The following is a 16,831-nucleotide window of genomic DNA, read 5'->3' as shown; positions in this document are numbered from 1 at the left end:
TTATACACCACTCCCACCTCCCATACCCTTCCCAACATTCTGATTTAACTGACCTGGGCATCAACTGGGCATTGGAATTTTTAAAACTCCTTAAGTGTTTCTCATGTGTAGCCAAGGTTGCAAACCACTGCAATAAGGACCACTACAGCTCCTCACTGCAGTAATTACTTCTACAATCTAAGTAAATGCCTTCATTTGGCTAATTCCTTCATTTGGCAAACATTTATTTAGAACCTACTATGTGCCTGGCATTGTCCTGGGGATATAAAACACTGAGAGCTACTACACATGACGCTCACCATGCATCCTTCATCCTTCTAAATGCTGAGCATGTAATAACTATTAATTCTAACAACTCTACGAAGGAGATACTATAGGACAACAATCTAACTCAGGAGCATCTGGTTACCGCATCCACGTTGCTAATCACTATTGCATAAAGTCACTCAAATAAGGTAAGATCCCACTTCATGAACTATTAGGAGAGGAGGAGACAGTTTAGCAATTACCGTAAAGGCTACATGGTAAATTGGGCCTCTAATGCAATGGTGGTGGTAGTGACGGGAGGCATAACAGAAGAGATAATACCTGAAGTCTAAAGGAATAAGCTATGAGATAAAGACTGGCTAACAGTGACCACTCAGGAACATAAAGACATGATGAAACAGTCATTCACTCATTCAATTCTGTAACTATTAACTGAGTGTCTACTGTGTGCCAGGCACTTGGGATAGATCCATTAGAAAACAAAACAAACAGCCCTGCCTTAGTGGAGCTTACTTTCCAGGGAAGAACAAAATAACAAACTTCACAAGTAAATTCATAGTAAGTTAGAAGAAAACTGTGGAAATAAGAAAAAGTTGAGTTTGTTTAGTAAAGGGGATGGGAGTATGGGAGCAGGAGACAGTTACAATGTTAAATAGAGTGGTCAGGATAACACTTGATGAGAAGGTATGATTTAGAGGAGAGCAAAATGTGTTCTACGAATAGGAAACAGCAAACACACTCAAGTAGGAGTGTGACTAGCTTTAAAAAGAAAACTAAGAAACCCAGTGTGGTAGAGAAAGGGGAAGAAGAAGAAAACAGAGAACTAGTCAGTAAGAACTACATTTAATTCTACATTTAAATGAGGAGCAACTGAAGCGTTTTGAGTGTGAGGAGGGGAAAAGGGCATAATCTGACTTAACTTTTGGAAGAACCACTCTGATTACTGTGTTGAGAATAGACTATAAGGGGCAAAGGTAGATGCAGGAAACTTACTATTACACTATGGTATTAATCCAGGCCAGAGATGATGGTGGCTAGAACAAAGATGGTTAACAGTGGGGGTAGTAAGACGTGGTCAAATTCTGGACATATATGAAGTAGAAATAACAGAATTTCCTGACAGACTTGATATGAGGTATGAAACAGATAAGTAAAGGATGACCCCAATGTTTTTTGACTGAGCAACTGAAATGACGTAGTACCATCAAATGAGATGAGAAAACTGCATGTGGAGCAAGGAGAAAATCAGTAGTTCAGTTTTAGGTTCGTTAAGTTTAAAACATCTATTACACATCTAAGTAGAGATGGTATATAGGCAACTGGAGATAAAATTATAGCATTCAGGAGAGAGATTTGGCTAAGGATTTAATTGGGAAATCATCATCATACAGATGGTACTTAAAATCCACAGGATTGGATGAGATTACCAAGATAGTGTAGATAAAGATAAAGGGGGTGGAGCCTTGGAGCACTCCAACATTAAGAGACTGTAAAGGCTGAACCAGCAAAGGAAACCAAGAAGGAATAATCAGCCATGGGTACAGTGTCCTGAAAGTGAAGTTAAGAAATTTTTCAGAGAAGGAAATAATCAATTGGCAAATTTTGCTGATAAGTCAAAAAAGATAAAAATTGAGAAATGACCATTAAATGATTTAGCAATGTGGAGGATATTGATATGATGATACAAGTTTTGGCAGATTGATGGGGATCAAAGCCTGATTAGAATGAGTTAAGAGGAAACAAAGAAATTGAAAATAGTGAATGTAGATAATTCTTTCAAATAGTTTTAGTGTAGAAAGGAGCAAAAGAATAGTTGGGAAGAGAAGTGGTGCTGAGATTCTTCTTTAAAATGGGAGAGATAAAAGCATGTTTGATTCAGTAGAGAATCAAAAATTGGTAACTTAGGGAAAGAAGAATTGCTAGAGCAATTGCTAGAGCAATGTTCTGGTTAGACAAAAAGGAATGGGACTGAATACACAAGTGGAGAAAATGACTTTAGATAGCAACACGGGAAGTTCCTTTCTAAAAGCAGGCAGCAAGGCAGAATACGTGAGTGAGTGCAGACAGTGATAGATGGTGGGGAGAGTGTGTAGAAATTCTCTTTTGATTGTCTCAATTTTCTCAGTGAAGTAATAAGCAAGATCATTAGCTGAGAATATTGGTGGTTTGAGGAGAGGACAGAAAGTAGGCTAGGAAAATGGGAGAGTTGAATGAACTAGGAACATATATATATTCAGGGAACTACATAAGCAATGATTTCAGTAATGTTCACATTTCTGTAGTAATAGGTCTACCTACTTCAGAAGTAGACTACATGCTACTGGAGGACACAATCCATAGATATTCAACTTTGGTTCTCCAGCACTCAAGATAATGCCTGGCTCTTAACAGGTCCTTAATAAATGAATGCTGACTGATTAAATAAGCAAGCCACCCACTAAAGGTGCACAGGCCTTTATTTTTCCACCAGTCTGGCACCATAATTCTCATACGCTAAACTTTTGGTCACAGCCCAATTCCTGAAGGAAATTTTCCTTGTCTAAATGAAAAAGATACAAAGAATTACTCTGACATGATTCAAACAATAGAAGTCTTCCAAAATGAGTTATAAATTCATTAGGGAATCTCCCTACTGAAAAACTAAACCAGATCAACCCCTCATGTTACAGATGAGGAAAATGAAGCCAAGAGGTTTACTCAAGTCAGTCAATCTACTATTAAAATAGCTTCAATTGAAGGCATCACAAATTCTACAGATAGAAAAGACAAAAAAAAAAAAAAAATGCTTACTTTGCCATGCTTTCCCTTCATGGCATTACTTTGGTTGTCTGTTTCTGTCTTCTTGGTATCATCTTTTGGTTGGTCTGTCTTAGCTTTGTTTTCCTCAGCAATTGAGTTTTTTTCAGTTCCACTACTTGAATTATATTCCCACTTCACAAACTTTTCTTCTACTATGCCCTTCAGCTGAAAGTCATCCATTCTTTTTGGGTCAAAGCCGTCAATCTACATAAAAAGGCATTCCAAATTGTGTAAAAATTATTTAAAAAAAAAAAAAAAGATGGACAGACAGACAAACTGCAATTCCAGCTTAAATTGTTTGAACAGAACACTCTGTAAGAGCAAACTATATATCTATATATCTATATATATGTATGTCACAAACTCATGCTTACCCAACTTCCAAGTAAACAAGGAAGAAGAGGTGGTTTTCTTTGTTGTAGAAAAAACATCACCATTAAAGCAAAACAGTAAGAAGGGATTCCACCATCAGTTTGGGAGTCAATATAGCACAACTGCAAAATGAATGGGAAAAAGAACCACCATTTACCTGTAATTTTTTTGTTCCCCTCACAATAAAAGTAATAAGGATATCTGTAGTAAAGTTAGACTGGATATGATTGGGAAGGATGGAAGTTTTTCCCCTATCATAGTCATTGTAAAAAGTATAAATATATAATGTGTGTGTGTGTGTGTGTGTGTGTGTGTGTGTACTGGAGGTGCCAAAAATATATATACAAGTGGACACTCTGATCAACATTGCTCAAGCAGCAGTTCCCCATAATCAGAAGTGTCCGGACGCTGATGGTAACCACTTTGAGCGCCTCTTGTAATTGCAGAAGTCAAATGTGACTTGTACTCATCTTTTGTTATCGGTATACATTGAGTTTTACAATTTTAATACTTCTACAATCTTAAAATGTGTATCCATTTTTTTGGCACTCTATGTATGTATGTATGTATGTATGTATGTTATGTATGTATGTGTCTGTTGTATATAACATGTAAGGAATGACCTGTAATCTTATCACCCTGAAAACACCTATTAACATATTGGTGACTATCTTTCCATTCATTTTTTTATTGCATATAAAGACACATACATTTTAGTTAAATGGAAGCATATCATACATAGTACTTTTACAGTGGACATCTTTTTAAAATGTTATTTTCTTATCTCGCTTCTACTTCTGCCTCATATTAATAATCTTTTATGTACTTCTGGGTTTTCTATTCTGTTCCACAGATCTGTCTATTCCCATGCCGATGGTATATACACCTGACTAAATCAGTTTTATAGTGGTAAAGTAGGTCCCCCTTCACTAGTCTTCTCTTTCTGAGTTCCATTGGCAATTTATTCTCACATACTAACTTTAAGACCATTTTATCAACTTTTCAAAAACTCTTAGTAATTCTAATTAATATTATTGCACATTTGAAAATTAAGGAGATTTTACAGATGTCATTTTAAAGAAACCATTTCCCTATCCAAGAACTTGGTATTTTCGTATTTTCCAAAAATTTAGGAGTTGTTCTCAATTACTCAATTCCCCTCAACTCTCATACACAGTACCTCTCCAAGTCATGTCCACAAAACTTATCCCAAATCTGTCTACTTGGCTTCAGATCCACTCTAACCTTACTACATATATCCATAACAATTTTGTCCCCACATTTTATGATTTATGTTACAGGTTACTGCAGGAAAAAGCCTGAGTTACCTTAAAGATTAGGTACCTTTTTCTTCTGTTCCACTCACCTTAGCCCAATAGCGAAAGGCTAACACCAAGGGAATAAAGACAGGTTCCATTTTGCCAAGAGCAGCAAGTAAATCAGTAGTGAGGCATGCCATATCATTTCCTGCACTCACTCTACAAAGTAAACCACTGTAAATAAGAAACAAATTTCACTATATTAATACCTTAAAAACCACAATACTTCAAATTCTGTGGCTATCCTTTCCAATCACCGTATTTTAATACCTAAGAAGCCATAATAAAAACAAATGTTTTAATAAACTTAGAGCTAACTGAAAACTATGTACAATTCCATCACTAGAGTTCCATATAAATTAAAGATGTTTGAAATGTTCATTTGTACTTCATAATAAATTTCAATCTCATTTAGTACTTAAGTTCATGAGAAACTAATTACAAAAGCAGCATTATGATTCACCAATATTTGACTTATATGAGTGAGAAGACATTGATCTTGTCAATGTCAAATAGTGCAACATACCTTCTTAGTTCATTCTTTTTGCTTTGTACATGATAAAATAAAACAAAACACAACTCTGAACTGATTACCGGTACTTCTCGATTCCAATTTTTTCCTACCCAAGTTTTCATGATTTTATTGATATGCTATTTTCAGATTAGAGATTAGAAAGGATTTATGTATTAACCCACAAGTAATGCTTAAAGTGAAAATAGAAGCTACCTTAAATGGGGTAACAAAACTGTAGTAGAGATATTTTGGTAGCAGGGAGAAGAATTTATCTGAGGTTGGCACAAAAAGGCAATCTGACACACCGTGATGGAAAAAACACTAAAGATCAGAATAGCTCCAGTCCAATTCTGATTTTCCCCTAAATGGTGTGAATTTGGACAAATCGCTAGTTGTCCTTCACTTATCAATTTTCTAAGTTAAAAAATAAGGAAGATCTTTATAGATCCTTCTAGTTTTGAATAAGAAAATATAAAAATCTTAATACATAAAATATACAGGTTAATAATAATAGAAAACTATTATTTCTGTATTATTTGCATGTCTCCCATATTGATCTCAAATAGGATTATTTTAGTTTCCTTTTTCGAAGGTACTTTGCTCTCTCAGTCCTATAAACATCTGACTAGAAAGGCAAGATTAGTCTTCAATGACTCAATTTCAGTAAACTAAAAACTAGATTCTCACAGACTGTAAGCTCCTGGAGAAGACGCTATTTCTTATTCATATCTGTATCCCTACAGCAAAGCGGTACCTAACATATATAGTAAATGTTCAATTACAGTTGGGTGAATAATCTTGAAAAAAATGAAAAGTTCTGCTTCAGAGTGTTTTATTTTTAACTGTCTGGTAGTTCTATTTCTTGTTCACATGCTTTTAGTAAGCCTGCTATTTTAATAAATAGAAACTAGCTTAGTCATATTAATCCAAGGAGAAATCTAAAACAAAAAATTTCTCTCTTGGATATGTTCACTGCATATTTGAATGTTGTCGTTAGTTTTAAAAATACTTCATTTTCTCTTCATTGTTACCAACCTTTTCCGATCTTTGCACACCACAACAGGAACTTTAGCATGAAAATCAGATTCCACATCTACATATAACACTAACAAGGAAAAAAAATAAAACAAGTAAGCTAATGTCAACATCTCTTTATGGTAAACGTAAGTTTCCTTCTAAAAATCACTCTTATTCCTTCTGTGGGATAATCCACTCTTCTCGTTAAGAACATCAACCGAACAGAACCTCTTCTTACCGCTCAGTGTCATTTGCTGTATATCACAAACCATAGGCATAGTCCCAAATACTGTCTGAAAATTACGATCACCTTAAGAAGACAGGTTTTAACATCCCTAAAAGTTTGACTATATCCACGTAAGCATATAATCTAGTCAAAGCTAACCTTCATAAATACAGCAGAGAACACCACTTACTTCTGAGGGCTATTTCCACAGGAATCATGAAATGAGAACCTACACTGTTTTGACAATTTAGTTCTTTTAAATATCCATGCAAGTAAAAGACTAACTCTGCTGGCCCCATTTCCTGTAAACATATGAAGAGTCTCCCCAATTAAAGGTTCTAAGCAAGGGTGAAACACACTTCCACTCTGAAGTCCATCACTATGTCTCCAAGGTAGACCCCATGCCATAAATGTCTAATCTAAATAAAAACAGATGGATTAACATTTCATTTGAAGTTTAAAGAAAATCTCTTAGTAGTATTTATTAGAATAACCAATTTATTCAAAAAACTTTCCACCGTGAGTGCACAGTGGAAAGTTCACAAATTTACCTGTCCATTCTCATATGTCAGGAGTTGCAGTACGCATGGTAGATGACAATGAATAAGACACAAAGAGCTCAAACAGGGGTTTGGAAAACAAACATATAAACTAATAAATCCTGTAGATGACAGAATAAGAGGTCTTTAAAGAGTACAATGAGGGGCAGCCTGTTAGCTCAGTTGGTTAGAGCGCGGTGTTCTTAATAAGGTTGCCGGTTCAACCACACGTGGGCCACAGAGAGCTGCATCCCCGACAACTAGATTGAAACAACTACATGACTTGGAGCTGATGGTTCTGGAAAAACACTCTTACAATAAACAAAAGTTTTAAAAAATAAAAATGGAGTACAATGAGGGCATAAAGGAGATAATAATCGATTTTGTAACTGACAATTTTGCAAACCTATGTTATGTGTCTTAAGATGCTCATGCATTTTAATGGAAAAGAAACATTTAAAATATTTTTGCTAGGTGAGTCTAAAGAGTTTGTAAAAGCTCTGTATCTACCTCTTATCTGTAATACGCTTTAAAGTTTTTGTGCAATTAGAGACGTGTTTATTAAGAAAGAAAATGATATTAAAATCTCTTTACAAGATAAACTGGAACAAATTAAACCCATAAAAGTAATTTCCCAGGAAAATGACTAAAAAGACACTATTAAATAATGGAGAGCTAATGGGGCAGACAGAGAGAGAAAGGAAGTTCAGAACTGATATTAGAGCCAATGAGAAGGTAAGGCTAAGCTACCTCTTGTCAGCCAAACTGTAAATATTTTTGCCAGATACTTTTATTTAATTATTTACTTTTTCAGTTACAATTGATATTCAATATTATTTTATATTAGTTTCAGGTGTACAGTATAGTGGTTAGACATTTATATAATTTATGCAGTTATTTCTCGGGTTACTCACCTGGCACTATATATAGTTGCTGCAACACTGACTACATTCTCCACGCTGTACTTATTCCTGCAACTAATTTGTAACTATCAATTTGTATTTCTTAATCCCTTCACCTTTCTCATCAACACTCCTCTCCTCTGGCAACCATCAATTTGTTCTCTATGAGTCTGTTTCTATTTTGTTTGTTCCTTTGCTTTTTTCTTTAGATTCCACACGTAAGTGAGATCATATGGTATTTACCTTTATCAGTTGCCAGGTACTTCTGATTCATAAAATTTAAGTTGACAATAGTAATAATAATCAAAGCAACATAAATTTAATAGGAAGTTACTGTATACTAGGCACTTTTCTAAGCTATTGTTTAACCCATTTCATCCTCACAACCTTCTCACCAAAAAGATACTGTATTATTGCCACTTTATAGATGAGAAAACTGAAGTATGAACATTAATTTATCAAAGAACCTACAACCGATAAGTGGCAGAAATAAAACTTGAGTCTGACTCCAGGTCCTGAGCTCTTAAGAGCATTTAATTCATAACAAGAAAAGCAGTAAATAAAAACCAAGAAAATAATATTCCAGATTGTACTACATGACCTGGGGCCTGGTTACTACATGACGTGGGGTCCAGTTTGGGGCAGTTGTAATTTAAAAAATTTTTACTTTAAAAGTATTTTTATTTATGTGAATGTCCTTTTTACATCAAAAGAAATCTAGACAGATGAGGCACATATGAAAAGTTTACTAAGTATGATTTGTTTGATGTAACATAAATATTAAATTAGGTTAATAAAACATATTTACTCAATGAATGCATACGTTTTTCCCCACATCTCTCTCTAAATCTTCCCTCACCAATGACTTCCCCATGATTATAGGTTTTGTTTTCTTTTACACAAGAAATACTCATAATATTCAAAGTACCCCAAAGGCAGTAGATTTTATGTATCAATCTAAATATAATACTTTTGATCTAACCAACACATAAATTTTCTTGTACACCTACTAAACAAACACATATATATGTCCACATGTAATATGACACAAATACGCTAGGAGTTTTCATTTAACTTGGTTAGGCATATATAAACAACACAACACATACACCTTTAAAGAATTTTCTTTAGAAAGACAAATTTAAAAAGAAACTCACCACTTTTTTTTAAAATCCCAAGAACTTTTATCAGAAGATCTGGATGATTCATCTAAAAAAGTTTCAAATTAAATCAATATACTAATTTCAAAGTTCAAGTTGCAGAACTTTAAACATTTAAACATTTAAATAAAATGATCCTCTCTTTTAATGAAAATAGAATAGTGTTTTACATTTATGTTAACAAATTTTGCTCATGGAACTAGAATCTAATAAATCATGTAATGCTATTATTCAAACAACATTCCTAGAATTAATGACTTTTTAGAGTGAGAAAAGATTCTGGAATTTTATAGCAAAACAAATGAAAAAAATTAGTTTACCAAATGACTACTAAAGAGAAGTTTTGAGGTAAAAAAATTTAAGGGCTACTGATCACTGCCAGCATAGCCAAAGGGCTTAGAATAAAATACTACCTTAAATAACAAGCTTGTCAAATGTTTAGTTTAATATGCACTTTGCAGTTATTTAAAAGCATTTAATAATCATACATTAATTATAAGTAAACGACTGTTATCAGACTAGAAATTAAAACATCAAATTTTCACCCAAATCAAATCTCCTTGGGCACTAACTTATTCAAAAAATTAAAAACACATAAAATGTCAATTGATTATTTTAAATGTTTGATGTCAATAAATAAGCAATGCTAACAGTGCTTTTAGTAACGTGTATCCCCGAAAATAAGACCTAGCCGGACCATCAGCTCTACTGCATCTTTTGGAGCAAAAATTAATATAAGACCCAGGCTAATTTTACTATAATATAAGACCGGGTCTTCTATAATATAATGCAAGACCAGGTCTTATTTTACTATAAGACCGGGTATAATATAATATAGTATAGTAAAGTATGATATATGATATATAATATAAAATAATATAATATAATACTAGGTCTTATATTAATTTTTGCTCCAAAAGATGCATTAGAGCTGATGGTTCAGCTAAGCATTATTTTCGGGGAAACTCAGTACTTTTGTTAATGTAACTAGCTACTACTTATTAAAAGTATCCATAATGTATCGGGAATTATACAAAAATACCTGGTATATAGAATCTTACTTAATATAAAATTTATTATCCGTTTTGGAAATTAGGAAACTGAGACTCAAAAAGGTCAAGTAAGTAACTTGCTCACTGCAACCAAGATTTGAACACCAATGTACGATTTCACTTTCTACACTACTTACCATAAGTAGTAACTGTTCTACACGCTCAAATATAAGCATTTTTCCTTTATTTTTAATGACTGCCTTCCTGTTTCCTTTTTTTCCTATCCTTTATTTCTTTTATTCCACCTATGTTGACACCTATTAGTAATTTCCAAAAGCACTGTTTAATCATGATGGTAACTTCTACAAGCCACAGTTTTATAGTCCCCTGCACCTCCTCTAAAAAGAGAATCAATAAAAAATACCAAGTACTAGTTAAGAACCACACAGGAAAAGTTCTTCTCTAATAACTTACCTTAGGAGGAAATTTTATATCTATATTAACATCACTACTTTTCAGAGCAAACTTGGTCAGAGATGAGCCATACAACCTAAGTGAACACTCTGGAAAAAAAGGAAAAATATCAAAGCATGAAATAGCATGCAAATATGGAAACTTCAAAGCAGTGGTAGGAAAATTGCATATATTTCAATTTTATGTCTTCCAAATCTAGTAGAATGGTATCCTTTCTGACTGACCTACAAAATAATAAAAAACATTTCTCAGTTACAGGAGAGAAATTATTCATAAAAGTTCAGTTTAAATAAAATTTTAGTAATAGTTCATTTAGGAGTGACTAGAAGTATGTTTAACATTTAATATATAACAGTAAAGAATATACTAACTTAGCTATAGCTACTGTCACAAATTACATTTATTTTTAGATATAGATATTCAATGCAATGCTCCCTAAACATACAAAGTGCAGCCAAGTCAATTGATATTGCAAACCTAAAACTAAAAATACTGCAAAACTAAAACTGAAAATACTCTATGGCTTTCAAGAGTTCGTAGAACAAATTAAACAAACAGTAACATGTAACCTGCACCTTTCTCAGACTATCAAATATGACATTTCAAAAATCATAAAGGCAAATTTTTAAAGGATCTCACTAAAGGGCAAGTTGAAAACTAACATGATTGGGACTGATCAGGCAGGTTTAGCTTTTTAGAAAGTTTAAGTTTATACTTAATTGTATATATAAAAGTCTACTTTTCAAGTTCACAAAATGTCTGAAAATCATTGAAGTGATTAAAATCACAAAATTTTCATTTCTACTCTTATAATAACAATGAATTATTTCTATATATAACTTAAATTAGTGTTCAATGTATTTTAGATAGAAAAACATTACAGAAATAAAGAAATGAAAATATTTTCCAGTTTTAAATTTTAATTTTATAGTCTTATAAATCTCACAATGGCTCTGTATGAAAACTGTAATTCATCAACTGTCCAAAATCCCTTTGGCTGTAAGAAATAAATTTTATTATGTTGTGCTATAATTCTCCATTTTGCTTTTCTGAAATATCCCCCCCAAAAAAGTCATTTATTAAACAATTAAATTCATCTACTTTTAAAATGGAGAAAAAAAGGAAAAGGAAAACACTAAGAAACCCTAAGTTCAAAAAGAAGAGGAAGAGGTGTGATTTAAAAAATTAAGCATAAAATCTATTTGTACCTGGTAAAAATGCCGTTATAACGTTTGACATTTCCTCCACAATTTCCTGACGGACTCTGAGGTCATCATCTGTTATTCCTTGTTCTTTTGCTAATTCAATAACTGCAACACTTAAAGCAGCCAAGTGGGCCGGGGAAGGAGGTGGCAGAGAACGAAGCTCACTTTCTTCCTGTTTTTCCTGTCAGTGTAACATTTAACAACAACATTAAAAAAAAAAAAAAAAAAAAATTCTATTTTAATGTCCTTAAATTTAGGAGAAAAAGACAGAAATATTAACTCAACAATATTAACGTAAACAATTATTAATTCACCTTTTATGTGCCAGATTTAAGACACCTAGGATATGATATGGAAGTGAACAACAGAGAGAGATCCCTGCCTCTGTGAAGCAGAATTGGAAGAATGAGAGGCACCGTGGGAGAGGCTGGCATTAAACATTAAAAAATAAAACTTGTTCTACTTTACTGTCTGCATGAATTCTGAAATGCTACATCAAAGCCAAGACACTATAAGTCTAACACTTAGCTGATCACTTTGTTGCAGCAAAGTGAGATTGTCTTAGGTGTAGCAGGTCTTGAACTGTCTCTGATCTCATATACAGTATGAGATTAAATGGTCACAGGAAAACATCCTGGACACTATCATCACTCTGAAATACTGCCTATGATTTGCAATTGATTTATCTGTTATTTTATCCAACACTAGGCAAAATAGTCAAAAAAACCTTTTCTGCTAAAAGTTTGAAAGCCATTTTAAACCAAAGAGCTAAAGAGGGACTATATTATATATGCACGACTTTTTAAAATTAACTTACTATTCTGATTTAAAAGAACACATGCTAACTGTAAAAACTACACGAAATATAAAAAAATGCAAAGAAGAAAATCACCCACAATCTCACGTCTTACTATTTCCCTCATTTTTTAACATAACTGAGACCATACTGTTGCTTTTATTTATTATGATAACAAAAGCATTTGTTATACTTATGACCTCATGAAACTTGGTATAACAGCTTAGAATTTTATTCTAAGTTGAGAAGCCACTGAAGGGCTATGAGTAGGAAGTAACGTGATATAACATATTTTAAAAGAACAATCAATCCTAGCTGCTGAATAAAGAATAGATTGTGAGAGACAGGAAGAGGTGTAAGTTGGAAACAGTCCAGGTAAAAACATTCAACAAACTAGGAATAAATTATTTTAATAATAAAGATAATAAAGATCACATGAAAAACCCACAGTTAACATCATCCTCAATGGTGAAAGACTGAAAGCTTTCTCTCTAAAATCAGGAGCAAGTCAAGAATGCCCATTTTTACCACTTCCATTCAACATGCTATTGGAAGTTCTAGCCAGAGAAATTAAGCAAGAAAAAGAAACATAAGGCAACCAAATTGAAAAGGAAGAAATAAAATAATCTCTATTGACAGATAACATAATCTAATATGTAGAAAACCATAAATATTCCACAAAAAAAGCTGTTAGAATGAACAATAAATTCAGCAAAGTAGCAGGATACAAATCAACACATAAAAAAAATCAGTTGACTTCTATACACTAACAATAAACAATCTAAAAAGGAAATTAAGAAAACAATTCTATTTAAAGTAGCATCAGAAAGAAAAAAATACTTATGAATTAACTTACGGTGTTTCCCCGAAAATAAGTCCTAGCCAGACAATCAGCTCTAATGCGTCTTTTGGAGCAAAAATTAATATAAGACTTGGTATTATATTAATTATATATTATATTATTATTATTATATTATATAAGACCGGGTCTTATATTATAGTAAAATAAGACCCGGTCTTATATTAATTTTTGCTCCAAAGGATGCATTAGAGCTGATTGTCTGGCTAGATCTTATTTTCAGGGAAACATAGTAACCAAGGAGATGAAATATTTGTATACCGGAAACAATAAAACATTGATTAAAGAAATTAAAGAGAACATAAACATAAAAGCTTCATGATCATGGACTGGCAGACTTAATATTAAGATGTCAACACTACCCAAAGTGATCTACAGTCAATCAATCCCTAGCAAAATCCCAATGACTTTTTTTTTTGTTTGCAGAAACAGAAAAATTGACCTTAAAAATTCACATGGAATCTCAAGGAACCCCAAATAGCTAAAATAATCTTGAAAAAAGAACAAAGTTACAGAACTCTCATTTCCTGAGTTCAAAACGTACTACAAAACCAGAGTAACCAAGAAAGTATAAAGTTCTTGCATAAAGACAGATGTATAGGCCAATGGAATAAAACAGAGGCCAGAAATAGACACTCATAAATATTGTTAAATGATTTTTAATAAGGGTGTCAAGGTCATTCAATGTGGAAAGGACTGTCTTTTCAACAAATGGTGCTAGGAAAACTGGATATCCACATGCAATGTGAACCCTTACCTTACACCACATACAAAAATTAACTCAAAATGGATCAAAGACCTAATTGCAAGGGCAAAATTATAAAACTCTCAGAAGAAAGCAGAAGAGAAAAGCTTCATGACACTGGATTAGGGAATAATTTCTAGGATATGAAACAAAAACACAGGGAACAAAAATAAAGACAAACTGGACTTCATGAAAATTAAAAAAGTTTGTGCATCAAATGACACTATTAACTGAGTGAAAAGGGAACCCACAAAATGGGATAAAATATTTGCAAATCACATATAAGGGATTAATTTCCAGAACATACAAAGAACACCTAAAATTTAATAAGAAAACAACTCAATTAAAAAGTGCTCAAAGAACTTGAGTAGACATTCCTCCAAAGATACACAAATGGATAACAGACACATGAAAAGGTGCTCAACATCATTAATCATTATAGAAAAATGCAAATCAAAAGTACAAGATACCACTTCACATTAGAATGGCTATTATCCACAAAAACAAACAAACAATCAAAAAACCCGCAAGAGTTTTGTGGATGTGGAGAAATTGAACCCTTGTGCATTGCTGGTGGGAATGCAAAATGGTGCAGCTGCTGTGGAAAACAGTATGGCAGTTCCTCAGAAAATTAAATGTAGGTTTACCATTTGATCCAGCAATTCCATTTCTGGGTATATACACAAAAGAAATGAAAGCAGGAATTCAATCAAGTATTTCTACAACAGTGTTCATACCAATATTATTCACAATAGCCAAAAGGTAAAAACAACCCAAATATCCATCTGCAGATTAATGGATACACGAAACATGGTATATACAGAGAATGGAATATTATTCAACATTAATTAGGAAGGAAATTTTGATACATACCATAACGTGGTTGAACCTTAAAGACATTATGCTAAGTGAAATAAGCAGAAAAGGACTTATTTATGTAGGGTACTTACAACATTCAAATACATGGAGACAGAAAGTAGAACAGTGGTTACCAAAGGCAAGGAGGAGAGGGGAATGAGCAATCATTGTTAAATGGTTACAGAGTTTCAATATGTGATGAGAAAGTTTTGGAGATGGTAGTGCAATATTGTGACTGAACTATACACTTAAAAATGGTTCAAATGTTCAATTTTATGTCATATATATTTTGCCACACACACAAAAAAATTTTAAACCTTCAATGGCACTAGTAAGATAACACACCAACTTCTTAACATTAAATATACAGCAATTTCGTTTCGGCCTACCTTTTCAGGCCCTCATCCAACCATTCCCTCTATTGCCTCCAACATTTTTGGCAGATAGCCACGATTACACAGTCACCAGCTTCCAAATGCTATATGTGCTACTGGGCCTCCATGTCTTTACTCATTTTATTCCCTATGCCTAAAAGACTGTTGACACTCTTTTTTCTATCCCTCTAATCCTTGAAGGTATAGCTTAAATGTTAAATATGCAGTGAAGCCTTCTTAATGTCTTTCCAACATAATGAAACATTCCCTTTAATTCATGATTAATAGCATGCTCTAAATTCCAAAACTCTTTACCTTCTCAGGTAATCAACTCAATCTTCCTCATTTTAAACATTGCCCCATCTATTGGTTTGTTTTATCAAGTAAGCTCTCTCTGCCTCTACTATAACAACCATGACCACCACAATTTATTGAGCACCTAGTGTGGGCCTGGCATGTGTGAGGGGCCTCAATAGATATTATGTCATTTAACCCTTAAAATGCACCTCCACAGGTAGATACTATCAAAATCATTTTATACATAAGAAAACTGAGGCTTAAAGATACTTAATATCTTTCAACAATCAGAGGGTAGAACTGATAATTAATCTAGGTCTAACCCCAACGCTTATGCTCTTTCGACTTCCATTTAAATAATCAGTCAACAAATATTATTGAGCAACTATGTGCCAGGCAATGGAGTTACTATGGGAAAAAAAGAATGCATATAATCCCTGTCCTCATGGCGCTTACAGTCAGGAAAGAGGTAAAAATTAAATGATCATTCAAATTAATAAAAAATTAAAACTGTGCTGTGTTGAGTTTCAGTATGCCATATTAAAACAAAAGATCCTGTGTGCCACTCTAGCTACTGCCAATCTTCCTTTCTTTCATAATGAAGTTTCCTGAAAGTTGCATCTACTCATATGCCTTTTCTTTAACCTGCTCATCCGAAGCTATGTCATTAGCTCAAAAACAGAAACTGTTCTTACCAGGATTATCAAAACTTGCTTAGTTGACATTTTTACATTCTTAGATTATTTTAATGTTATCAGACACTTTGAACTATCCTAATGAAACTTTTTTTTTAGCTTCTGTGGTATCTCTATCCTCATTTTCCTGATCATTCTCCAGTCTGTTTGTTGCTCTTCCTCTTTTAGTCCCTTCAATATGTATGTTCTTTGATTTTTCTCTCCTCAGTCCCGTGGATGATCTCTCCCATGGGTACTGACCCATGGCTTCTGACTACCAAATGAAGATTACCAAATCTGCATCTCCAGCTCCTAATATAAATTCCACCTCCTTATATTCAACTGACTGATGAACATCTCCACTTAAAACGTTCTACAAGTGTTTCAAACTCAGTATGTTCTAAAATATTTTCTTTATTTCCTCTATAAGTGGCACCATACT

At 33.3% G+C, this 16,831-nt stretch overlaps 1 protein-coding gene across 13 annotated transcripts in view; it reads right to left on the bottom strand.

Annotated features, from left to right (window-relative positions):
* The window catches only part of TUT4 (terminal uridylyl transferase 4), a 106,340-nt gene that overhangs the window by 39,368 nt on the left and 50,141 nt on the right, over positions 1 to 16,831 (bottom strand). For all 13 annotated transcript variants that reach the window (XM_081057597.1, XM_081057604.1, XM_081057602.1 and 10 more), the window contains 7 exons: positions 11,790 to 11,967; positions 10,582 to 10,670; positions 9,113 to 9,164; positions 6,307 to 6,376; positions 4,805 to 4,931; positions 3,441 to 3,560; positions 3,058 to 3,270 (listed from right to left, as the gene is read on the bottom strand). In XM_081057597.1, the coding sequence (XP_080913723.1) occupies positions 3,058 to 3,270; positions 3,441 to 3,560; positions 4,805 to 4,931; positions 6,307 to 6,376; positions 9,113 to 9,164; positions 10,582 to 10,670; positions 11,790 to 11,967 (849 nt within the window). The remainder of the gene's footprint in view (positions 1 to 3,057; positions 3,271 to 3,440; positions 3,561 to 4,804; positions 4,932 to 6,306; positions 6,377 to 9,112; positions 9,165 to 10,581; positions 10,671 to 11,789; positions 11,968 to 16,831) is intronic.

This window comes from Rhinolophus hipposideros (genome assembly GCF_964194185.1).
Source record: "Rhinolophus hipposideros genome assembly, chromosome: 8".
NCBI classification, from domain to species: domain Eukaryota; kingdom Metazoa; phylum Chordata; class Mammalia; order Chiroptera; family Rhinolophidae; genus Rhinolophus; species Rhinolophus hipposideros.
Note: the sequence above shows the minus strand (reverse complement) of the source record. Positions and strands in the feature narration are given on the sequence as shown.